Below are 22,613 nucleotides of genomic sequence, written 5' to 3' on the forward strand. Positions count from 1 at the left end.
GTGTCACAAATGCCAACTTGGTGGGAAATGCCGCTCGCTTGGCTGGGGGAGGGGCCCTGCCGCCCCCAGAGGCTCCACACCTCCCCTCAGGACCCTCCAGGCTCCCTGCTGCGAGCACAGCGCAGAGCAGACGCTGGCATTTGTTCAAAGTGCCACCCGAGATTATGCCTTGTGAGCCATGAAAATCCAGATGCTTCAGCAACAGCTTGTGTGGCCGGGAAGTAAGTGGCCACCAGACAGGCGGTGCTGCGTCCATGTCCCCAACGCCCACAGAAGAGGACAGAGGTGACCAGTCCTGAGGGCAGGCACTTCCCACATGACCTGCCTCTCACCTCCAATTGTGGGTCAGAGCGGGTGAGTGTGTGCACGTGTGCAGATGTGTTTGTGCGTGTGGGAAACTGGGCGTGTGCTGCGTGTGCACGGGGGTGTGCTTGCTGTGTGAGTTAATAGTCTAGGTGTGTCCAAGTTTGCACATGCGTGTATGTTTCCATGTGTGCTGTGGGAGCACATGTGACCTGTCTGCATCCGCGTGCATGTCAGCGTGGGTGGCCTGCACGGTGAGTACGCCGGCACGAACATGTGTGTACGTGAGCGTGTTAATGCTTGTGCACACCCATGTGTGCATGTGTGAGGGCGCGCACATGCCTGGGCGCGTGTGCGGCTCGCCCACCTGTGCGCTTACCTTGAAACGCCGCGAAGGACTCGATGGAAAGCACCCTCCTCCCGGCGGCCGAGAGGCTCTGGCACAGGCGGCAGGAGGACGCGAGCTGCATCTTCTCCTCGCACAGCGCGATGATGGTCTGTGACCGGAGCCAGCGCTCAGCCCCGCCCCCCGGCCCCCGCCGCCCCCCCGCCGCTCTAGGCGCCGGGATCGCGAAGCGGGGCGTCCTGGGCTTCGTGATCCCCGCGGGGCAGAATCTGCCTCGTGAAACCAGCGGATTCTGTCCTGCCCGTGACAGTCATAATGCACGCCGTTCGTCGCAAAAATGTAAAGAAGTCGGGAGCCCGGGGGACGGGCGGGCGGGGGCCCGCGTGTGCGTGCCGGCTGTGCGTGCGCGCTGGCCGGGGGCGCGTGGGGCTCCGGGCCGCGCCCGTGGGAAGCGGGGGCTGCCTTCGCGCTTACCTGCAGGTCGGGCCGGTCCCCGGGGTCCTCGGCCTGCATCTGGCCCAGCAGCGCTTCCAGCTCCCGGCTCAGCCTGGGCTGGGGCTCGGGCTCCGTCACATAGTCGAGGGCTGCCTTCAGCGTGGCCCCCAGGGAGTAGATGTGAGCCTGCGGCGGCACCAGAGAGCCGGCTGGGCGCGGGGCAGGGCCTCGCGGCCTCCCGAGGCGGCACGTCCCCAGGCGGCCGCCGCCCCTCGGGGCCAGGAGCACCTGCTCCTTACAGGGCCGCCTCCCCTGCCCCCAGCGCGGCGATCCCCGCGGCCCCGAGCCGCCCCTGTGCTCTCGGGCCTGCGGTCTGTGCCGGCCCCGCCGCACCAGCCCCAGCCCACCTCCCCGCACAGGCCCTCGCCTGGCACCTGCCCTGTCTTCAAAGGGCCAGCCTTTTCTTTTTCAGGTGTATGCTTCAAAAACCGATTTGAGGAGGAGGAAAGGCAGGTTTCTTGCAGTCTGGCAGTCAGGGTTTTCCCCTGTGTGCGTGGGGCTCTTCTCCCCATGCCCACTGGGGCAGGCTCACAGGGAAGGCCTCGGCCCTCGGACCCTGCCGATCCCCGTGGCCAGGTGTCCTCCAGCACCACCTGGCCTTCTCGCCTCGTCCCAGGACCGCGCACATGGGGCCTCATCATCCCCGCTTCACTGCCAGGACGCTGAGACCAGAGAGGTTCAGGAACCTGCCCGGGGCCACACAGCTGGGCCAGGAGGAGCTGTGAGGGCCCTGGGCTGTGTGGCTCGAGAGAGGTGGGTCACACAGCTCCGGAGTAGAGGCCGGGCCCCCAGAGGCCGGCTCTCCCCACCTCCCTGCCCCAGTGCTCCCCCCACCCCAAACAGTGAGTCCCCCACCTCCAGCCCCGGGCCCACGCCGGTCCGGGGTCAACACCTAGCCAGGGCCAGACTCAGCATGGCTGAGTGGTGGGGTCCTGGCCCTCTCCCTGGGCAGCCTCGTGACCTGTCAGGGACGTCTTGCCTGGCCTCCTCACATGACCCTCAGACCCCACCTTCCCAGTCTGTGGGGAGGTCTGGGACCACCGGCTCTTGCTGCTGTTCTTGGGCCGTCTGGTTTCCACTGGCCACCTGGCTGAGACGCGCCCTCCTGACCCACCTCCCTGCCAGCGTCTCTCTCAGGAGCTGGGCACGTGGGGGTCCACCCCTCGCCACTCAGGGCAGTTCCCGCGTTTTGCTGTTGTGACCAGCGCTGCAGCGGCCATCCTCACGTGAACGTCTTTGTGCATCCACAGTATGTCCAGGAAGGCTCAGGCCCCGCGAGTGGGGGACCAACCTGGGCGACGTCCGTTCCATTGGCAGTTTTCGGAGCTGCTGAGGAGCTCCCCTCGTGAGTGACCGGCCCAGCCGTGTGCGTGTGTCTGTGCGTGTGTCTGTGCGCGTGGGGGGGGGGGTCAAACCCCTCCCCCTTCCAGCTCGCGGCCTCTGCAGCTTCCCCAAGCTCAGTGTCTCGTGCTAACCTGCATTTCTGTGACCGTGAACGAGACCAAGCATCTGTTCATCTCTATTCGCTGTTTTAAATTTTCCTCTTTCTGCCCATTCATGGACTTTGCTAATTTGTCCGCCGAGCTGTTGCCTGTTTTGAGTGCACCCGTGGCACATGAAGGGGCTGATCCCTGGTCTGTCACACGTATGTTGTCACTTATGTTTCAACTTTTTCATGTGTCTTTTGACATTCAAAAATTCTAATGTTTAATTTGTGAAATTGGATAATTTTTTTATTGGCTTCTTAAGAGGACCTTCCCTAGCCCAAGACAATAAAAACAGCTTACTTCTGCTTTTTCCAATACTTTTATAATTTTAAAGCATCTAGCTCTAATCCCTGTGGGTTGTATCTTTGAGCTGGCATGCTGCAGGGATCCAGTTTTGTCTCCTTCCTGATGGAGAGCCACCTCCACCTCCCACACTGTTAAAGAAGAGCCCACCCTCTGTCTGCCCTGAACCCTCGTCCTGCTGCCCTCAGCTCCCCAGGGCTCCAGGCTCTGGCTGGCCTCCCCTCCTCTCACTCTGTGTCTCTCCCTCTGTCCAGACTACGCTACTGCGCTATTTTAATTATGGTAGCTTCAGAGTGCATTTTCTTTCTTTCTTTTTTTTTTTTTTTGCTCAGCCATGTGGCTTGTGGGATCTTAGTTCCCCAACTTGGGATCGAAGTGAAAGTGCCAAGTCCTAACCACTGGATTGCCAGGGAATTCCCCAGAGTGCATTTTCATACCTGGTGGACAAATTGCCCTCCATTTTTTCCCCAAAAATGTTTGACTATTTTCACATTTGTCAGGTTTAAAAAATATATATATAGGTTCCCCCATTCCCATTAAAAAAAAAAACCCCAAAACACTGGAATTTTATTGTAACACCACTGACATTGCAGTATTTGGGAAGGACCAACGTCATACAAGATGAAATACTTGGATGTCAGCAAGATGGCTGTCCCTAGATTGTATCCCCCTCAACAACAATTTGGCATCCATCTGTGGACAAAATTTCCTTTGTGGGAGCTGTGGGATCCAGCAACATATGCCAAGGGACCTGGCAGGAGTCTTGCCCAGCTGTGTATCAGGTGAGAGGCAGACAAACCTCTGTCCTGGCTGTGGACCCTTTAGCTAGACTAACTAGGGAAAAAAAGAGAGGACTCAAATAAATAAAATCAGAAATGAGGGATGAGACATTACACCTGATACCACAGAAACACAAAGGATCATAAGAGACCACTATTTACATGCCAACAAATTGGATAGCCTAGAAAAAAATGGATGAATTCCTAGAAACCTACAACCTACCAAGACTGAATCACGAAGAAATAGATAATCTGAACAAACTATTACTAGTAAGGAGATCGAATCAGTAATCAAAAACCTCCCAACAAGGAAAAGCCCAGGACTAGATGATTTCACTGGTGAATTCTACTAACATGTATTTAAAGAATTAATACCAATCCTTCTCAAATTCTTCCAAAAAATTGAAGAAGACGGAACACTCCCAAACTCATTTTATGAGGCCAGCATTACCCTGACATCAAAGCCAGCTAAGAACAGTACAAGAAAACTATAGACAATATCCCTGATGAATATAGATGTAAAAATCCTCAACAAAATATTAGCAAACTAAATTCAAAAGTACATTAAAAGGATCATATACCATGGTCAAGGGGGATTTGTCCCTAAGATGCAAAAATGGGTCAATATACACAAATCAGTAAATGTGAATCACCATATTAATAGAATAAAACACAAAAATCATATGATCATCTCAATAGAAGCAGAAAAAAGCACTTGGCAAAATTCAGCATCCTTTCATGGTAAAAACTCTCAATGAACTGGGTATAGAAGGGATGTACCTCAACATAACAAAGGCTACATATTACAAGCTCACAGCTAACATCATACTCAATGGTGAAAGGTTGAAATCTTTTCCTTTAAGTTCAGAACAAGACAAGGATGCCCACTCTCATCATTCCTTTCCAACACACTGGAAGTTCTAGCCAGAGCAATTAGGCAAGAAAAAGAAATAAAAGGCAACCAAACTAGAAGGGAAGAAATAAAATTGTCTCTATTTGCACATGATATGATCTTATATATAGAAAATCTTAGATGCCACCAAAAATCTTTTAGTAACAACAAATTCAGTAAAATTTCAAGATACAAAATCAGCATGCATAAATCAGTTACATTTCTATATACTAACAATGAAATATCTAAAAAAGAAATAAAGAAAGTAATCACACTTGCAATAGCATCAAAAACAATAGAATATTTAGAAAAAACAATAAAATATTTTGGAATAAATATAACCAAGCAGGTTAAAGATCTGTACATTGCAAAGAATAAGACTTTGATGAAAGAAGTTGAAGACACAAATAAATGGAATGATATCCTGTGTTCATGGATCAGAAGAATTAATATTGTTAAAATGTCCATCCTACCCAAAGCCATCTATAGACTGAATGCAATTTCTATCAATATTCCTATGGCATTTTCATAGAAATAGAAAAAAAAACCCCAAAAGTTTGCATGGAACCACAAAAGGCTGCAAATAGCCAAAGCAATCCTGAGAAAGAACAAAGATGGAGGCATCACACTTCCTGGTGTGTGTATTACACAGCTCTAGTAATCAAACCAGTATGGTACTGGCATAAAAACCATCACATGGAACAGAATAGAGAGCCCAGAAATAAAACCACGCATATACAGTCAACTAGTATTTGACAAGGGAGCAAAGAACCCTTACTGGGAAAGGGCAGTCTCTACAATAAGTGATATTGGGAAAACTGGACAGCCACATGCAAAAGAATGAAACTGGACCTGTATCTTACACCGCACACAAAAACTAACTCATAATGGATTAAAGAATTAAACATAAGACCTGAAAACCATAGAAATCATAGAAGAAAACATAGGGGGAAAGCTCCCTGACATTGGTCTTGGCAATGATTTTTTTGGATATAACACCACAAGCACAAGCACCAAAAGAAAAAACAAATAAATGGAACTACATCAAACTAAAAAGCTTCTGCAGGGGCTTCCCTGGTGGCGCAGTGGTTGAGAATCTGCCTGCTAATGCAGGGGACACGGGTTCGAGCCCTGGTCTGGGAAGATCCCACATGCCACGGAGCAGCTGGGCCCGTGAGCCACAATTGCTGAGCCTGCGCGTCTGGAGCCTGTGCCCCGCGACGGGAGGGGCCGCGATAGAGAAAGGCCCGCGCACCGCGATGAAGAGTGGTCCCCGCACCGCGATGAAGAGTGGCCCCCGCTTGCCGCAACTGGAGAAAGCCCTCGCACGAACCGAAGACCCAACACAGCCAAAAATAAGTAAATAAATAAATAAATAAATAAGAAAATCCTTTAAAAAAAAAAAAAGCTTCTGCATAGCAAAAGAAACAATTAACAACATGAAAAGGTAACCTATGGGAGAAAATATTTGCAAACCATTTACCTCATAGGGGGTTAATACCCGAAGTAGATAAAGAACTCACACAACTCAAGAGCAACAAAATAATCTGATTAAAAAATGGGCAGAGGGAGATTTCCCTGGTGGCCCAGTGGCTAAGACTCCATGCTCCCAATGGTAGGGAACTAGATCCTACGTGCCGCAACTAAGAGTTCGCATGCCACAACTAAAAGATCCCGCATGCTGCAACTAAAGATCCCGCGTGCCGCAACTAAGACCCAGCACAGCCAAATAAATAAATAAATAATTTTTTTAAAAAAGATGCTATTTTAAAAAAATGGGCAGAGGAACTGAATAGACATTTTCCCAGGAAGACATACAAATAACTAACTGGTACATGAAAAGATGCTCAACATCACTAATCATCAGGGAAATGCAAATCAAAATCAAAATGAGATATCATCTCACACCTGTTAGAATGGTTGTTATCAAAAAGACAAGAGATAACAAGTGTTGGTGAGAATGTGGAGAAAAGGGGACCCTTGTGCACTGTTGGTGGGAATGTAAATTGTTGCAGTCACTGTGGAAAACAACGTGGAGGTTCCTCAAAAAATTAAAAATAGAACCTCCATATGATCCAGCAATCCCACTTCTGTGTGTATATCCAAAGGAAATGAAATCAGGCTCTCCAAGAGATATCTGCACCCCCATGTTCACTGCAGCATTATTCACAAAAGCCAAGACATGGAAACAATCTAAGTGTCTTTGGGTGAATGGATAAAGAAAATGTGGTCTATATACACAATGGAATATTATTCTGCCGCAGGAAAGAAAGATGGTCGTTGAGGGCATTATGCTAAGTGAAACAAGTCAGACAGAGAAAGACATACTGTATGATCTCACTTATATGTAGAATCTAAAAAATTGAACTCATAGAAACAGAGAGTAGAATGGAGGTTGCCAGGGGCCTGTGGGGGGCGGGGAATGAGGAGACACTGGTCGAAGGGCACAAACTTCCAGTTGTAAGACGAACAGGTTCTTGGCGTCTAATGCACAGCATGGTGGCTACAGTCAACAATACTGTGCTGTACACTTCAGAGTTCCTAAGAGAGTGGACCTTAAATGTTCTCACCACAAAAAGAACGGTAATTAGTGGTGGAGGTGTTAGGTGTTAACTAACCCTATGGGGAAATAGCTTTGAAATATGTTAAGTGTATCAAATCATTAGGCCGTAGGCCTTGACCTTACACAACATTAAATGTCAGCTTTGTCGCAGTAAAGCTGGAAAAAATACTTCGTGTAGGGACAGGGTCCGTGTCCTCATTTTCTCGTGCCTTGTTTTTTCATCTTTAGAAAAGTGGTTTGCTGTGCACTTTCAACCCTTCCTGCCATGTTCACGCCCGGGCTTTCTGTGGTCGTGGCTATTATAAGTGGGACTTTTTCCATTTCCTCTCGAACTGGTAACTACCAACACAAAGGAAAGCTACGTACTTTGGGGGATGTATCTTGCCTTCCGCTGACCTCTGCAGTCTTTTATTCTATCGTTTTCCACTGAAGCCCCTGAGCTCTCAGGCCCACAACCTCGTCACCTACAGACAACGCCAGCCTGCTGAGGAGGGTGTCCAGCTGCCCGCTCGGGGCCCTGTGAACACGGCTGGTGTCCACCCTGACGGCCCAGAGCCTGTCCGCTCTCCCTGTGCACGAGGCCGGGCCTCCTCTCACGGGAGACACTGGCACCCCCGCCCTGGTCCCCACCTCACACGCTGACCTCGCCCTCCGCACCCAGGGCCTCCACCTGGGTCCCCGCAGAGCCAGCACCCAGGGCTTCCTGAAGGGGCCAAACGTAGGTCAAGCTGCTGCACAGACTCAGGCAGACGCCTTGGTTTGGGAGCCCTGCTGGGTGCTGGGGGTGGAAGGAAAGGCAGACCCTACGAGCCCCGACCTGCAGGCCAGGCCGCAGCAGTGAGGCCCCCAGCAAGTCACAGCCCTGAGGGTGAGACCTGGCTCTGCACCAGGGTATCTGCTCCTGCCCTCCACACCCTGTTGTCCCCTCCAGGGACACTGGTACCCGTCTACCCTCCCACACATGCATCCATCCATCCATCTGTCCACCCCCTCTCCATCCGCCACCCACATTTATTTTTCCTCCCTCCCTCCCTTCCTTCCTGCTTTTCTTTGTATCCGTATCTATATCTTTCTGCCTCTGTCCACCTTCATCCATCCATCCATCTCTTTTAGTCTGAAAATAACTCAGCAAACAAACTTCTCATCGGCTGTCAGATGACACTGTCCACTACACACTGGCCAACACCAGCGTCTTTGGCCCTCGAGATCTTTCCACCTCTAATTCCTGTCTTGGAAGCCCCCCTAGTGGTGATCCCGCGAACCCTACTCGCATCAAGTCCGTCCCCCTGTGGACCACGGCCCATGAGGCAGGATCCCACCTGCTCTGCTGCCATCTGAGCACAGAGCGGGGACCCAGGATCATGGGCGGTGCCAACACCGGGATCGGGGCACCGGCGCCCACGCTGACACAGGTGTGAGGCGAGAAGGACCTGCTTGCCCCATGGGAGGAGCAACAGGGAAAGTCACCAACCACCCGCTGGGAATTACGGCGACTCAGAGAAGAAAACTTGTCATGATAGGAAGATTCCGGGGACAGGAAGCCTTGAAAAGGAAGTCTCTCCCTTCCCCGAGCGTGGCCCGCATCACTCCTCCCTCCCTGTCGTGGGCCTGCCTGACCCTACACCCTGCAGCAGGTGGGGTCCCTGCCCCGGGAAAGCCCCTCCACCCAGGGAGCTCTGTCACTTGGAGAGCGGATGGCGGCTCCCTTCCGTTGCTGGGCTCGCTTTCTCTGCAAAGGGAGGGGTACAGCGCCGTCTACACCTCAGAGTACGGAGCAGACAACTCGGCAAAAAAGGAAAAGCGACAAAGCGACAGAAGACCCGAATGGCCCAACGCGCGGGGAGGGACCTGTGGCTCTGCCTTTCACCTGAACACTTAGAGGCCATTCCAGGGTTATTAACTGGCCTAACTTCAATACTGTTGTGTCTCAAGGATCAGAGAGGCCAAGGAGAGGGACCGGGAAGGGCGGTCAGTGGAGAAGTCAGAACACACGCTGCATCTGTCGGTAAACTGTGCCGGGGAACAATTACAATAGCAACGGTAACGATCACTGATCACAGATAACCACAACGAATCTAATAATAGTAATTATAAAGCTTGAAATATTGTGAAAATTCCCCAAATGTGACAGAGACACAAAGTGGACAAATGCAGCTGGGAAAATAGCACCGACAGAGCTGCTCAGTGCAGGGAGGCCACAAACCTTCAGTTTGTAAAAAATGCAGTATCTGCAAAGCACAATAAAGTGAAGTGCAGTAAAGTGAGGTCTGCCTGTATCACAATAAAAAATAAGAAAAACCCAACCCATTCTTTCAGAAGAAATCCCAATGGAAATAAAGAAACACCTAGAGGGACTTCCCCGGCGGTCCAGTGGTTAAGACTTCGCCTTTCAACACAGCAGGTACGGGTTTGATCCCTGGTTGGGAGCTAAGATCCCACATGCCTCGCAGCCAAAAAACCAAAACATAAAACAGAAGCAATATTGTAACAAATTCAATAAAGACTTTAAAAATGGTCCACATCAAAAAGTCTTTTTTTAACAGAATAAAGAAACACCTAGAAGTGAATGATACCGCATATGCCGTGTGGCAAAACTCGTGTTCGGAGGAAAATTCTTAGCTTTAGGTGTTGACCCTAATATTAGGAAAGAAGAAAAGCTCAGACTGATGAACTCCGTGTCCAACTCAAGTTAGGAAAACTCACTAAACTCGAAACAAGTACAAGAAGAAAGAGACAAGAAGAAAGAGACTGAAACATAAGAGCAGAATTGATGGAGAAGAAGAAACCAAGACGGGACAGGAGACCTCACACCATACAAGGTGGGCTCTGTGAAAAGCTGATGGAAGAAACTTTCATGTATGGAGGTTTGGGGAAGTCACTCTGGCTCGTATGTGATTTGGCTTGAACTTTGTGCTGGTCAGAACAGCCCGTCTTTTTTTTTTTTTTTTTTTTTTTTTTAAGATACCTGTCCCTGAGCTCCAGGAGGGCAAAGGGAATAACAGTCATTTAATAATATTAATAACAATAATTACACTCATTACTGACATTCACTCAGCACTCACTACACGAAGGGCTGCTAAGGAGATCAGGGCTACAGGACATCAGAGAGGTGAGAAATCCCCACGGGATCCAGTGGTAGGGAAGGCTTCTGGAAGGTGGTGGACTTGACGGGTGCAGAGAGGAGACCCGGCAAGTCCTTCTGGGGGCAAATCATTGTGCACTCACTGCTGCCATGTTAGCTGCACTCACATGCAGCCTGTCTTTTTAAAAAATTTTATTTTATTGAAGTACAGCTGATTTACAGTGTTGTGTTAATTTCTGCTGTACAGCAAAGGGACTCAGTTATACATATGTATCTTCTCTTTCATATTCTTTTCATGATGGTTTATCACAGGATATTGCATATAGTTCCCTGTGCTCTACAGCAGGACCTTGTTGTTTATCCATCCTGTATATAATAGTTTGCATCTGTTAATCCCAAACCCAACCCACCCCTCCCTCACCCCTCCCTCACCCGCCTCCCCCTTGGCAACCACAAGTCTGTTTTCTATGTCTGTGTGTCTGTTTCTGTTTTGTAAAGTCCATTCGTGTCATGTTTTAGATTCCACATATAAGTGATATCATATAGTATTTTCTTTCTCTTTCTGGTGTACTTCATTTAGCATGATCATCTCTAGGTCCATCCATGTTGCTGCAAAGGACATTACTTTATTCTTTTTTATGGCTGAGTAGTATTCCATTTTATGTGTATGTATGTGTGTGTGTGTGTGTGTGTGTATCACATATATATATATATCACATATGCATATGTATCACATCTTCTTTATCCATTCATCTAGAGCAGCCTGTCTTAAGGCTATATATCACATATGCATATGTATCACATCTTCTTTATCCATTCATCTAGAGCAGCCTGTCTTAAGGCCTGCTGAACACACACGGTACAACTGCTTTAACCATTAAAGAAAAGGATGCATTTAAAAATCAAAACGGAGTAACTGTGGTTCAGGCATCCAGGATGGAGCCGGGTGGCTGCTGTGGGTGTGGTTTCAGACACATTCCTGCATCCCTGAGAACTTGAATTCAGCCCTCTACCGGACTCAATGACACCACCGGCCGTTCTCAAAACAGTATCTGCCAGCAGCTGCCACCCACAACCTTCGGTCTCAAGTCTCTCCTTGTAACTATGCTACCATTTCAGACCCCGACCAATCATGCTTAACCAGCACCCTTACTTCTTGCAGCTCCAATCCTAATTCCTGACAAACAACTTAAGGAATTTTGTGGATTTTGCCTTTATAAGCCTTCCCCATTTTGTAGCCTGGGGAACATGATTCAAGTGCTTCTTGAATCTGTGTCTCTCAGGCTATAGTCCTCAGTTTGGCTCACATAACACTCTTTCCTTTCCTATTATGAATTGTTATTGATTATTTCTGTCGACAAAACTAAGAAAATATATAACCCGCCCCCCACTCGGCAAGGCTGGCAAGAGAAAGTACAAATAAATTATCCAAGGAGTGGAAGAGGGCACCTACGATGATGCAGTGATTCAGAAAGGACCTCACCTGCAACTTTAAAAACACAGGTAACAGTGGGTAAATTTTTAGAAACATATGGTTTACCAAGAAGCTGACTCAATAAGAAATACAAAACAGATAAATCCTGTAATTATTAAAAATAGAGCAGCAATTAAAAATCTTTGCTCCAAGGAAACAGATGGCTTCATAAGTAAGTTTGACCAGACTTTGAAGGAACAGACCATCCCATTCTTACATAAACTATTACACGGCAAAAGAAGTGGGGGCATTTACATAGAGCCAGGATAGTCCTGATGCCTCACACGAGTCAAAAACATCAGCAGAATGGAAAACTACCAGTTCACGCGAGAAAAACACACAGAGACCCAAAGCAGGCATCAGTCAATCAAATGCAACGGTGTAAAGAAAAAATAGGACACAGCCAGTTTAGGTTTCTCTAAGTAGGAAAGGTTGATTTAATGCTAGAAAATAAAAAAGGGAGATATTAACATCTTAATGATCATTTCAAAGCATGCAGAAGCATTTCCTGATACAACTCCATCCCTCTGGCACAGTGGGGACCTCAGGGGGCCGCTGCAAATGTCATCCAGGGTGGGGAGGCAGGAAGAGCTCTCTTAGGATCGTGGAGAAATCACTGACCCCGTCACACCGCTGCTCCAGGCCCACTCAGGACACTTGGAAGGGCAACCTGGCACCAAGCCTTTGGACGGCGGGATCAACACTGCCTGCCGCCTTCTGCTGGTGATTTGATCAGTTAAACAGAAAAACTAAAAGACTCTATAAGTTATCAGAAATAATAAAAGAATTTACCAAGATGGCTGATGTGAGAGGAAGATGTTAAAGCGAACTGCATTTCTGTAGACTTGCCCCAAAGAGCAAAAAAATGTGATTAGAAAGATGACCACCCATTTAGAATAGAATCAGAAAATATCTCATTCCTGAGAATAAACTAGTAAAGGATATCCAAGTAAAACTTACAATAAAGGTTTTAAAATGTTACTGAGACAGTAAATTAGAGCTAAATAAATGGAGAGGTATAACATGTATAACATACTATAGGGGTAAGAATTCTCCCCAAACTTATCTATACATTCAGAGCCATTCTAGTCAAAGTGCCAACAGAGCTTTTCCTGGAACTTGATACTAATTCTAAAATTTATGTGGAAGAATAAAGAGTTAAGAATAGTCACAACGCTTCTGAAAAGAACAGGGACCGGGCACGTTCGCTGTGAGATGCTGGGCTCGTGGCGGAGCTGGGGCCAATAAATGCAGCTCTAGTGCAGGGGTGGGCAGACCCCCATGGACCAGGGCAGAGGCCCGGGAAGCAGACCCATCTTTGTCCGGAACTGGGGTGTACATGGCTTAGGTGGCGTGTACCGGGGCCAGCCAACAAACAGCTGGGAGCAACGGTTATCCATATAAAAAAAATGAACTTGGATCCTTGACTCACATACATAACAAATCAACCTCGGGACTGCCCTGCAGGCCCAGTGGTTAAGACTCCACGCTCCCAACGCCGGGGGCCCGGGTTTGATTCGATCCCTGGTTAGGGAACTAGATCCCACATGCTGCAACTAAAGATTCTGCAACTAAAAGACCTGCCGCAACTAAAGACCTGGCACAGCCAAATAAATAAATAAATATTTTTAAAAAGTCAGCCTCAGGCGGACTAAATGTGAAGAATAAAACTTTAGAACTCTTGGTAGAAAATGTCAGTAAATATCTGTTGGATCTTGAGGCTGGCAAGGTTTCTTAAGGCACAAAAGAACACAGTGAAAGAAAACAATAATCTGACTATATTAGAAATGAGAAACTTCTTTTTCCATCAGAGGATGCCTTCAGGCAGCTTTTCTCAAAGCGTGGTTCCAGAGGCTAAACAATGTCCCAGCAACAGGCCGCGGAGGCTGCCGGGGCCGCGGGCCTGTGCTGTCACAGCAGACTGGACGCAGAGGCGGCCGTGAGAACCCAGGCCTCCGCTGAGCCGGGCATTCAAGAGATTTACAAACGTGTAAAGCGATGCCACTCTCCTCACTGTTTTTTTTGGAGGGGAATATTGTTATTTCTCATGAAAATATGTTATATGTGCTAACATGCAACGGGTTTACGGTTGTCATTGAATGAATTAATAGGTAGACTTTTTACGCATTTCTCCGTTTTAACCTGTAATACAGTGAGTACTGGCAGATATAACCCACACAAACAAAGCTCTTTGGGCACCCAGTGATTTTTAGGAGTGTAAAGGGTTCCAAGAACCAAAAAGTTTGAGAACCGCTGCCTTCAAGGAAGTGAGACACACGGTGGACATGGCATTTGCAGCCCTGACAAAATGGACGAAAATACAGGGAGAAAAGCTGAGCAACTGGATAGAAATGGGCTCTCCCACAGAGGGGGTCCCCACCCCACCACCTGCAAGCCCACTGTCCTGACCGACAGGAACGCAACCCCTGGCGATCCCGGCGGAACCGATCCCGCGGGAGCGGGTGAGGGGTCCCTGGGCGCTGGTGGGAGCGCACCTCAGGCAGCCCCGTAGGAAAGCGCTGCCCTGCTCTGCAAGCGACCCCGCCGCCCCGCTGGGAGCTCTCGCTGGACACACGGAGGCCACGCGGCGCAGCACGGACCCCACCAGGCCTCCCCCCACGAAGGACACGACACCCGGTGCGGAGGAGTCTCGGGAAACCACATAAAAGGAAGTTCCAGAAGCTAAGACGCGGCAGGAGACTCTTTCTAGAAAGTGGAAGCAGCACGAGGGGGCCCCTCCCTCCTCTAGGTCCCCTGCCCACCTCGCTGCACTGGGGGCGCCCGGGGGGCCCCGGAGGCCTCGGTGGCCTCCGCTGCCTGTGTCCTGGGCGTGGCTGTCCCTCACTCTCGTGGGTGATTCTCCGGGGCCGCGAGCCGCCCCTGCCCGTCCCTCAGAGGGCTGCGACCCCCGTCAGTCGCCCTCGGTAATTTCAGGCGCTTTTCACACCTTAAACATAGTAAATCGCACTCGGGCAACACGCTACGCGCTGTAGCGAGGAGCACGCGGCCAGACACAGGCTGTCGCTGCAGCCAAGTCGCTGGGGACCCGAGGGCACAGAGGTGGGAGTGCCCCCCGAAGCCCCCGGGGTGCCGACCGCAGGCGCTCACTGCCGCCAGGTGACGGTCGGGGGTGCCGGGCACTGGCCACCTGCTGCCACTTACCTCAAAGGTGTTCCCAGTCACGTCGAACTCCGGGGGGACAAAGGCTCCCTCGGGGTCGTCTGGGAAGGGAAGAGAAGGCGCCGGGTCACACGGCGACCCTCCCTTCCCACTACCCCCGACCTGGGTCACTGGGGAAGACAGGCTTCCAGGCTCTCCCGGGACGGGGAGCTGTGAGCACCAGTGCGTCCCGAGCCCCACAACGGTGGGGGGGGGCAGAGGTACCAGCAGGTGACCACGGAAACCCGGCTCCGGGACCATCGGCCCAGGGCAGGCCCGCGTCCCCTTGGGCCGCTCTGCGCTCCCGTTCCCCGCGGGCGCCGGCCCAGGCCTCACCGCTGAGTTGCTCCATGAAGCACACGTTGCCGCTGGTGTTGAAGGCCAGGGTGTCGGGCGTGATGCACAGGGTCTGGAAGAGGGCCGAGTGGGCGACGCTCCTCATGGACCGGCTGCACTCCAGGCACACGGCCCAGGCCTCCTGCTCGCTGAGGCCGCGGTCCCGCAGGGAGAGGATGTCGGCCAGGGACACGTTCTCCTGCAAGAAGGCCTGCGCTGAGCTGCGGGCGCCTGCAAGTGGCGGCGCGTCTGGGGACAGGGCCCCGCGGCCCCCAACGTCCAGACGACTCCCGGAAGCAGATGCCACGCCGCGACGGTTCGTTCTATGTCGGGAACGAGGTTTTCGGCAACCAGACGACATCGCACGGTTCCCGGACGTCAGAGCCGCAGAGCGTTTGCTGCACCGTCAGCTGCTGCTGTAGAGGCGTTTGCCCAGTCTGCCCTTCGTCCCGGACCGTGCGGCCCCCGGCCCACGGGCTCAGCACACAGACCTCGGGGGGCACGCGGGAAGCCTCACCTTTTCAGGCCGTGAGCAGGTGAGCGGACGCAGGAGTGAGGGAAGACGGAGCTTCGCCACGAAGGCACAGCCGTGCGCGGGGAGCCGCCAGCCCGGCAAACGCGACGTGAGCCCACGACAGTCACGGGGCACGCGAGAACACGCCCACGACCCCCCGGCTGCAGAGCTGCCGGACAGCGTCACGTGGCCCCCGCACAGCTAGACTCCGAGGCCGCCCACCCAGCGGGCTCCGCCTCCAGGTCTGACTCAGCTGTGGTCGTGCCACCCACACTCACACACACACACACGAGTGCGCACAGGGCGTGCTAACACAATCTGTCCTGCGTGTGTGCACAGACGGACCCACGCCAACAGGCACACAGCTCTCACACATTTACTTACTAACTTCGATGCACAGGCACGCAAAACCCACACATCCACACACGTGCCCACATGTGTTCACTCAAGTCACACATGCACACACACATTCATCAACGGGTGCACACAATACACAGGCTCACACATCAGACACCCTGTACCTCACAGCCCTTTTCTGGCCCATTGTTTGACGCCCTGGTTAGCTCCGTGTATTTGTGTGTTCACGCACCACCAGCCTAAGGAGAGGAGGGGGACTGAGGGAGCCAGGCTGGGAGCTGGGGCCTGGGGGAGCAGGCCGGAGGGTCAGGAAAGGTCCTGGACACCCAGACTCAGAGGGCAGGGTGGAGAGTCAGGGTGAGTTGGGGGTGGAGGGTCGGGGTGAGTTGGGGGTGGTACAGAAGAGAGGTGCCCCGGCTTCCGCCCCCCCACCTAGCTCTCCCTCCAGCCTCCTTGCTCCATCCTCCCAGCACACAGGATGTTCTCACGTGTAGCTAAGCTGCCGGGTCCTAAAAGGAGCCTACCATCTCCTGCCCTTGAACTTCTCCCTCCTGTACTGCACGGGGTCCCTTGACCACAGCAAAGATGAAGGGTTTAAACCAAGAAAGCAAGCAGCAGCACAAGCAGCCGCTGCGTGTGTGTCTGGCCAAGCAGCGTGCGGTGTGCAGGGCGGCGGGGGGGGCTGCAGGAGAGGGACGCGGCAGGTCTGCCCGTGTGACTGGGCTCATCCCACGCCTGTTCCTTCTCAGTTCAGGGAGGGGCTCAATGACATCCTCCTGGGCCCTCCCAGCTCTTCCTGTTGGGGGGTGGTGGTTAAGATGGAGGAGGAAAAGGCAGCTCTGAGAGCAGAGAGCCCCTTGCTGGGCTCCCTTATTGTACTGACCCTGGGAGGGGGGTGGACGGGGCATAGCAAAAAGCAGAGCACGCGATTAGACTGGGGCGGCAGAGAGGCTCGTGGACCAGAAATCTCAGCTTCCAGGCCTCCCGGCTGTGTTCCCCGGGTTCGCTGATCAAAGGTCTTGCTGATTTGGCTCCACCTGGGGGCCTCTCTGCCACACCCAGGACCCCTCACGACTCAGGAGAGCCCGAGGCCCCCCAGGATGCCCGCGAGGCCTGGTTAGAGAGACACCTGGGCACTGTGTGCACACACGCACACACATGCACGCGTACACACACAGGCCTGCACCGTCAACAGCCCAAGGACCCCGTGGGCTTGGTTATTTAGGAGGGTGAGTGTGAGCCAGTCCCACTACAGTGGCCTCGCTGACTCTCCACTGCCTGTTGGCACGCAGCTGTGACAGATGTGCTGCCAGGAGATGGGAGCCCAGGCCTCTGCTGCCCCTGCCCCGCGGAAAGATGCCCTGGTGAGGTGGAAACTCCTCGGGGAAGCTGGAGACCTGCACCCATTCATGGCGAGCACCTACTGGGGGAGCACCTGCTGGGGGGATTCTCTGCGCGACTCTGTGGGGTGACTTCCATGGGTCCTGAGTCACTGCTTCCGTGGGGCTGAGGCCTCCACTCACTGGTCTTAGCCCCTCCGAAACCCCACTGTTACAACGGGAAGGCGGGATTCAGCTGACGCAAGTTCCAGGACAGCACCGAGGGACGCTGCAGGCCCCCGACACACCCAGGGCAGGTCTTGCCACGTGACGAGGGATCCCGGACACTGCGCCCACGGTCACCTCCCTCTGGGACCCGCAGCCCGCCCCTCTGGTCCATCCTGCTCTGGCCCAGGCAGCAAGAATGACCCTTCCTTGCCTGAATCCACGGCCCAAGTAGGGCAGGCGGGGGTGCTGGGCCGCCTCGGCTGATGGGCCAAAGACAAGGACAGGGAGAGACCGGGAAGCAGGTGTTGGCCATTTAGGGCCCCTCAGTCCACCACCCGCCCCCAAATTCCAGCCCTGATAGATGGGAGCCTGTGCTCTTCCCAGAGGGGCAGCTCATTACCCCATGGGCCCTGAGCCTCACGCCATGAGGCCCCGATCCGCACTCAAGGGGACGGTGCCTGGAGGCCGGCAGGGGCTTCACGGGCCGAGACAGACGTTTGTGTGTGTGTGTGTATGTGCGCGCGGGGTGACGTGCTACGAACAGAAGAGCCAGCGAGGCTCCTCCAGATGCCTGTGCTCCAGCCTCGCCTCCGGGCACCCACCAGGGGCTGCTGCAGGCACGGGGAGACTTCCCTCCTGCCACTGCCCACATGGCCTGAGCTGGTCATTGCCGGCCAGCTCCATCTCCTGAGTACAGAGCCAGCCTTCCGGGCAGACCCAGAAAGCCTACTGGAGCTCACCCCTCACCCCTCACTACTGCCCAGCAAGGTGCTGCCTGGGTGGGCTCTGGGGGGGAGATCTGAGGGGGAGACCACCCAGGGCAGGAAAGAGGGCCCCCCTTGCAATTGTGTGGGCATAGACTCAACCCCCATCCTGGCTGGGAAGGGGGCTTGGGAGGCAAGAGGACGCGGCTTCCCAGGGCAGCCCGTCACCAGTCTGGGTCCTAGAGGGCAGTGCTGGCTTCCTGCCGCGGGCCGCTGTCCAGTGACGGCAACACGCCGGCCGTGCAGGAGCTTCTGCCCCGCAGACGCAGACTGCGAGCCAGGGCCACGTGGGGGCCACAGGACCCATGGGACATTCTGCATATTTCAAATGCTCCCCATCTGCTTTCAGATCCCCAGGCCCAGCCCAGCTCCCGGCCCACAGACGCTGGGGAGATGCCCCGCTGGACTCAGGAGGGATAAGAACACTCCTTACCCCTTGGGGGAGTCTGGGGACTGGGAGACGCCCTGCCCCCCGAAGGCCCCTGAAGGCCAGTGGCACTGCCTGCCTCCCGATGGCCTGGGGTCTGCCTGATCTGCAGCTGCTCTGCCTGATCCGCACCCCGGCCTTCGCTTGTACCGATGCAGTGGTGCTGCCTGCAGGTGGCCAGGGACCGGGCGGGCTGTGACCTCCAGGACCTCGCTGGGCGGTGCCGGTCCCCTCAGCACGCCCCCCGGGTGGTCTCCGGCCCCGAGTTCTCGAGCTCATGCGTCGCCCGTGGGTCATGTGTCTCTGGGGCAGGTGCCCGGACTGAAGTTGCTGGGACACAAGTGCAGGCATCCCCACTCCACTATTGGATGCCAAACTGTTTTCCAAAGAGGCTGGTCCACTCCATCCCCCCTACACCCTGGCAGAGAGGCAGGGCCGCTACCACCCGCTCCCCGCCAACTCGGGCCACTGTCCAGCTTTCTGGTTCTCGCCAACCTGGCGCTTGTGGGAAGGTTTTCGCAGTGGGTGTATTTTGTGTTGCCTGATTATAGTGAAGTCAAACATTTTCTCATATGTCCACCAGCAATTTGGATTTTCTCTGGGGTCACAACAGGGCACGGACGTTCCAGGGGCTCCTGCGGGGTGGGGTCCACAGGGTTCTATTTCCTGAGCTCACTGTGGTCAGTTGATATAATTAGCTGTATAACCAGCAAATGCCTGTGTCTCATGTGGCTTGTACAGTCCTGGGTCTGGCACCCACCGTCCCTCCCTGGAAGCTGCCCGCTGTCCTTGGCCACGGTTCCCTCCGGGGGCTCCTCCAGCACGGCCCTCCTTCCTCTCACGCAGGATGGCTTTTCGGGTACAACCTGACTACACGACGCTGTGCCAGGCAGCCACACGTCCCTGGCGGGGACTTAAAACCTTCAACACCAACCACACCCAGTGCGTGCAGGAAGCAGGGACATTCCTCCTGTTTCACGAGAACACACCCGAAGGCAGTGCCTCTCTCTCCAGGGAGGGTGCGAGAAGTCTGAGGAGCCCCGAACTTCCCGGCTGGCTGCTACTACAAAGGTGGCATCCCGCTTCACCTGGAGGTGACGGCCACACGATGACGGGGACCCCCGGCCCCACGCACTGTGCACAGCTGGGGGCTGCTCCAACCCCGAGGGGCGCTGGGGACACTGTTACCAGGAGCAGGCCTCAGGGCACGGCCGCAGGACGGACGATGGGCTCGGGATTGAGGCTTTGCGTCCAAATCCCGGCTCTGCCTCTCCTGTTCATTTGGCATCAGTCACCGGCTCAGTGTGCCAGGCACGGAGAGGCCCTGGAAGTGTGGGGCAGCCAGTGCAGAAAGGCCCCACGTGGAGAACCACATTCTGCGCCTGCCTTGGAGAGTGATTCGGGGGGAAGTGAGTCTTCCAACAGACACTCTAGAAATGCATCCTTCCGGGGGGAGTGTTCGAAGGCTGAGGGCTGGGAGCACCCTTTCTTGCTCCATCACAGCCATGGAGATATCCACAGGGTTATTTATTCCCTTGCCTCTCCTCTCCGCAGCCTTCTCTCTCGCCGAATCCAGGCCACGGTGGGGGGGTGGGGGGGGGGGAGGAGAGGCAGCACCACCCCCCGGGCACTGCCTCAGCAGCCTCCTCAACAGACTCTGCCTCCAGAAGGACTGCTTCTAGGGCATGAGCCCCTCTGTCCTTAGAACCAGCTCTGCTGGGGAAGTGGGCAGGGTCCAGCTGAGGGCGAGGGACCTGGGGACCGCAGCTTCAGCTGTTATGAACCCCCTCTAGCCCAGGAGGGGCTGGCCAGGTCTGCTTCGCTGGCGGGCCTGGCCAGATGGGCACGTGGAGGGTCTTGTCATTTAGAGGGCAGCATTGCAACAGCGCTCTGTTAAGGGCGCACAGCGCCAGCAGACCCCACGGACGGGCGCCTGTACCTGCCAGGGACTGGGAGGGCCTCTGCACAGACCCCCAGCCTTGGGAGACTAGAGGGTCTTCTTGGGAGCAGCTGTGTCCTCTGGGGGCCACCTCTCGTGTGGCGGGGACTGGCTTGTTCAAGGGCCACGGAGTTTATTCATTTGACCCCAACCCACAGTCTGTGGGGCACTACGGGGAAGCCAGGGCTACAGGGACAAACCCAGGCGGGTGGGGAGGCGTCTCTGACAGAGTCGCGGGCAAACTGGCCCAGTTAATGGCCAGAGCCCCATGTGACAGAGACCCTGGCACCTCTGCACCCTGGCTGGGGGCTCAGGACTTGGGCTCCTGACTGAAGGCCACTTTTGTCCTCTATGAGCAGGAATCAGCCCTCAGTCATGGGGGCCCCCAGCTCCTGAACAGTCTGGCCTGACTGGGCTCTGCTGCCCGAAGCCTTCCATTGACCTCCTAGGGCCTCCGCAAGGAGGAACACAGACAGTGCTCGGGCCCTGCCGCTAAGCGCCCCCCACGCTCATCGCCCCCCCCCCGCCCGCATCTGTAATCCGGAGCCCACCCCCGCAGGGCGCCAACTTCTTCAGGGACAGCCCACCCGCTGCTGTCCCAGGTGGCATCCCACGGTCCTGTCCCCTCTGGGGGAAACGTTAAAGGCTGGTGCTGGTGGTGAGAACGGCTTTAGGATTCCCCTGCTGCCAGGACCTGGCCCGGGGCAGGGGGCCTGGGGACTCTCCGCGAACCCCTCCGTGGGGAACGGTGGGGGTCCCAGCGCGCGTCGGGGCTCACCTCGTCCTCCGGCAGAGTGGGGAGCGGCTCGAAGTCGTAGAAGTCTAAGTCTTTGCCGTCCTCCTCGTAAAAATCCGCCGCAGCCGGGTCCATGGCCTGCATCCTCCGCGCGCCGCCGGCGGCGCCGCACTCTCGGTCACTGCCTGAGCCGCCGCGCTCCGGCCGGAGACGCACCCGCCGCCCGAGATCTACGCGGGGCCGGCGCCCCCCGCCTGGCCTCGCCCCTCCAGCGGCCTTGGCGCCCCGGCCTCCGGCTCCGCGCACAGGCTCGGGCTCTGCGAGCCGGGATGGCTACGCGCGCACGGCCGCCATGGCAACGCCCCCCGCACCGCCCACCGCGGCCCCCGCCGGCCCCGCCCCCGCCGCGCCCCGCCCGCGCGCTGCCGCAGTGTCACCAGAGCGGGGAGGGGCGTGGGGACACCTGGGTGCAGAACTGGGGGTCGGGGCAGTCGGAAGGCCGTGCTCACTTTGCCGGGCAACTGGGGGCGACTGGGGCCTCCGAGGGCGTTCTGGGGACTTTGTCCCTCGGGGACGTTGGCCGCTTTCCTGGGGGATGCACGGGGGGGGGGGCGGGGTGGAGGCCTGTGCGCGGTTGGCACCATTTGGGGGCGGGGCCAGCCTTGTGGCCGGTGTTCCTGAGCGGCGCGTCGCAGGCAGCCGCAGGGTCTGTGGGCACACGGATGGAGGGCCGCGGCCCAGCCCGCGAAGAGTGCCGGGCGGGTGGTCCACCCTCCACCCGGTCCCCCTCGCTCCCTGCCCCCGCCGGCAGAGGGCGGGGCTGCCGCAGTCCACGCGGGGAGGGGGGGAGGGGCGGCTGCAGAGGTGCCCAGGAGGGCCAGGCAGGGCTGGGGGGGCCGGGCAGGGGGCGGGGTGGGGTAGAGACCAGGGAGAAGACCCGTCTGAGCGGTTGGGGTCTGGCCTGCCCCCTTCTTGAGTTAGGGTCCCATGGATGGGGGACCAATAATTAGAGCTTCATCCACACCTTGCCAGCCTGCCTCCTCGGTGTGGAAAGGAAACCAAAAGAACTGACAAGCTCTCCCTCAGTTTGGCATTCCTGTTGGTTCGTGA

The 22,613-nt window shown here is 54.9% G+C and overlaps 1 protein-coding gene across 3 annotated transcripts in view; it reads right to left on the reverse strand.

Moving 5' to 3' along the window:
- KNDC1 (kinase non-catalytic C-lobe domain containing 1) overlaps nt 1-21,812 on the reverse strand; it is a 57,371-nt gene extending 35,559 nt beyond the window's left edge. For all 3 annotated transcript variants that reach the window (XM_057531602.1, XM_057531603.1, XM_057531604.1), the window contains exons 1-5: nt 21,546-21,812; nt 15,220-15,418; nt 14,887-14,945; nt 1,124-1,270; nt 683-800 (exon numbers count right to left, since the gene is read on the reverse strand). In XM_057531602.1, the coding sequence (XP_057387585.1) occupies nt 683-800; nt 1,124-1,270; nt 14,887-14,945; nt 15,220-15,418; nt 21,546-21,647 (625 nt within the window). In that variant the 5' untranslated portion in view covers nt 21,648-21,812. The remainder of the gene's footprint in view (nt 1-682; nt 801-1,123; nt 1,271-14,886; nt 14,946-15,219; nt 15,419-21,545) is intronic.
- Between the last annotated feature and the right edge of the window lie 801 nt (nt 21,813-22,613).

The sequence above is a fragment of the Balaenoptera acutorostrata genome, chromosome 16 (assembly GCF_949987535.1).
Source record: "Balaenoptera acutorostrata chromosome 16, mBalAcu1.1, whole genome shotgun sequence".
NCBI lineage: Eukaryota > Metazoa > Chordata > Mammalia > Artiodactyla > Balaenopteridae > Balaenoptera > Balaenoptera acutorostrata.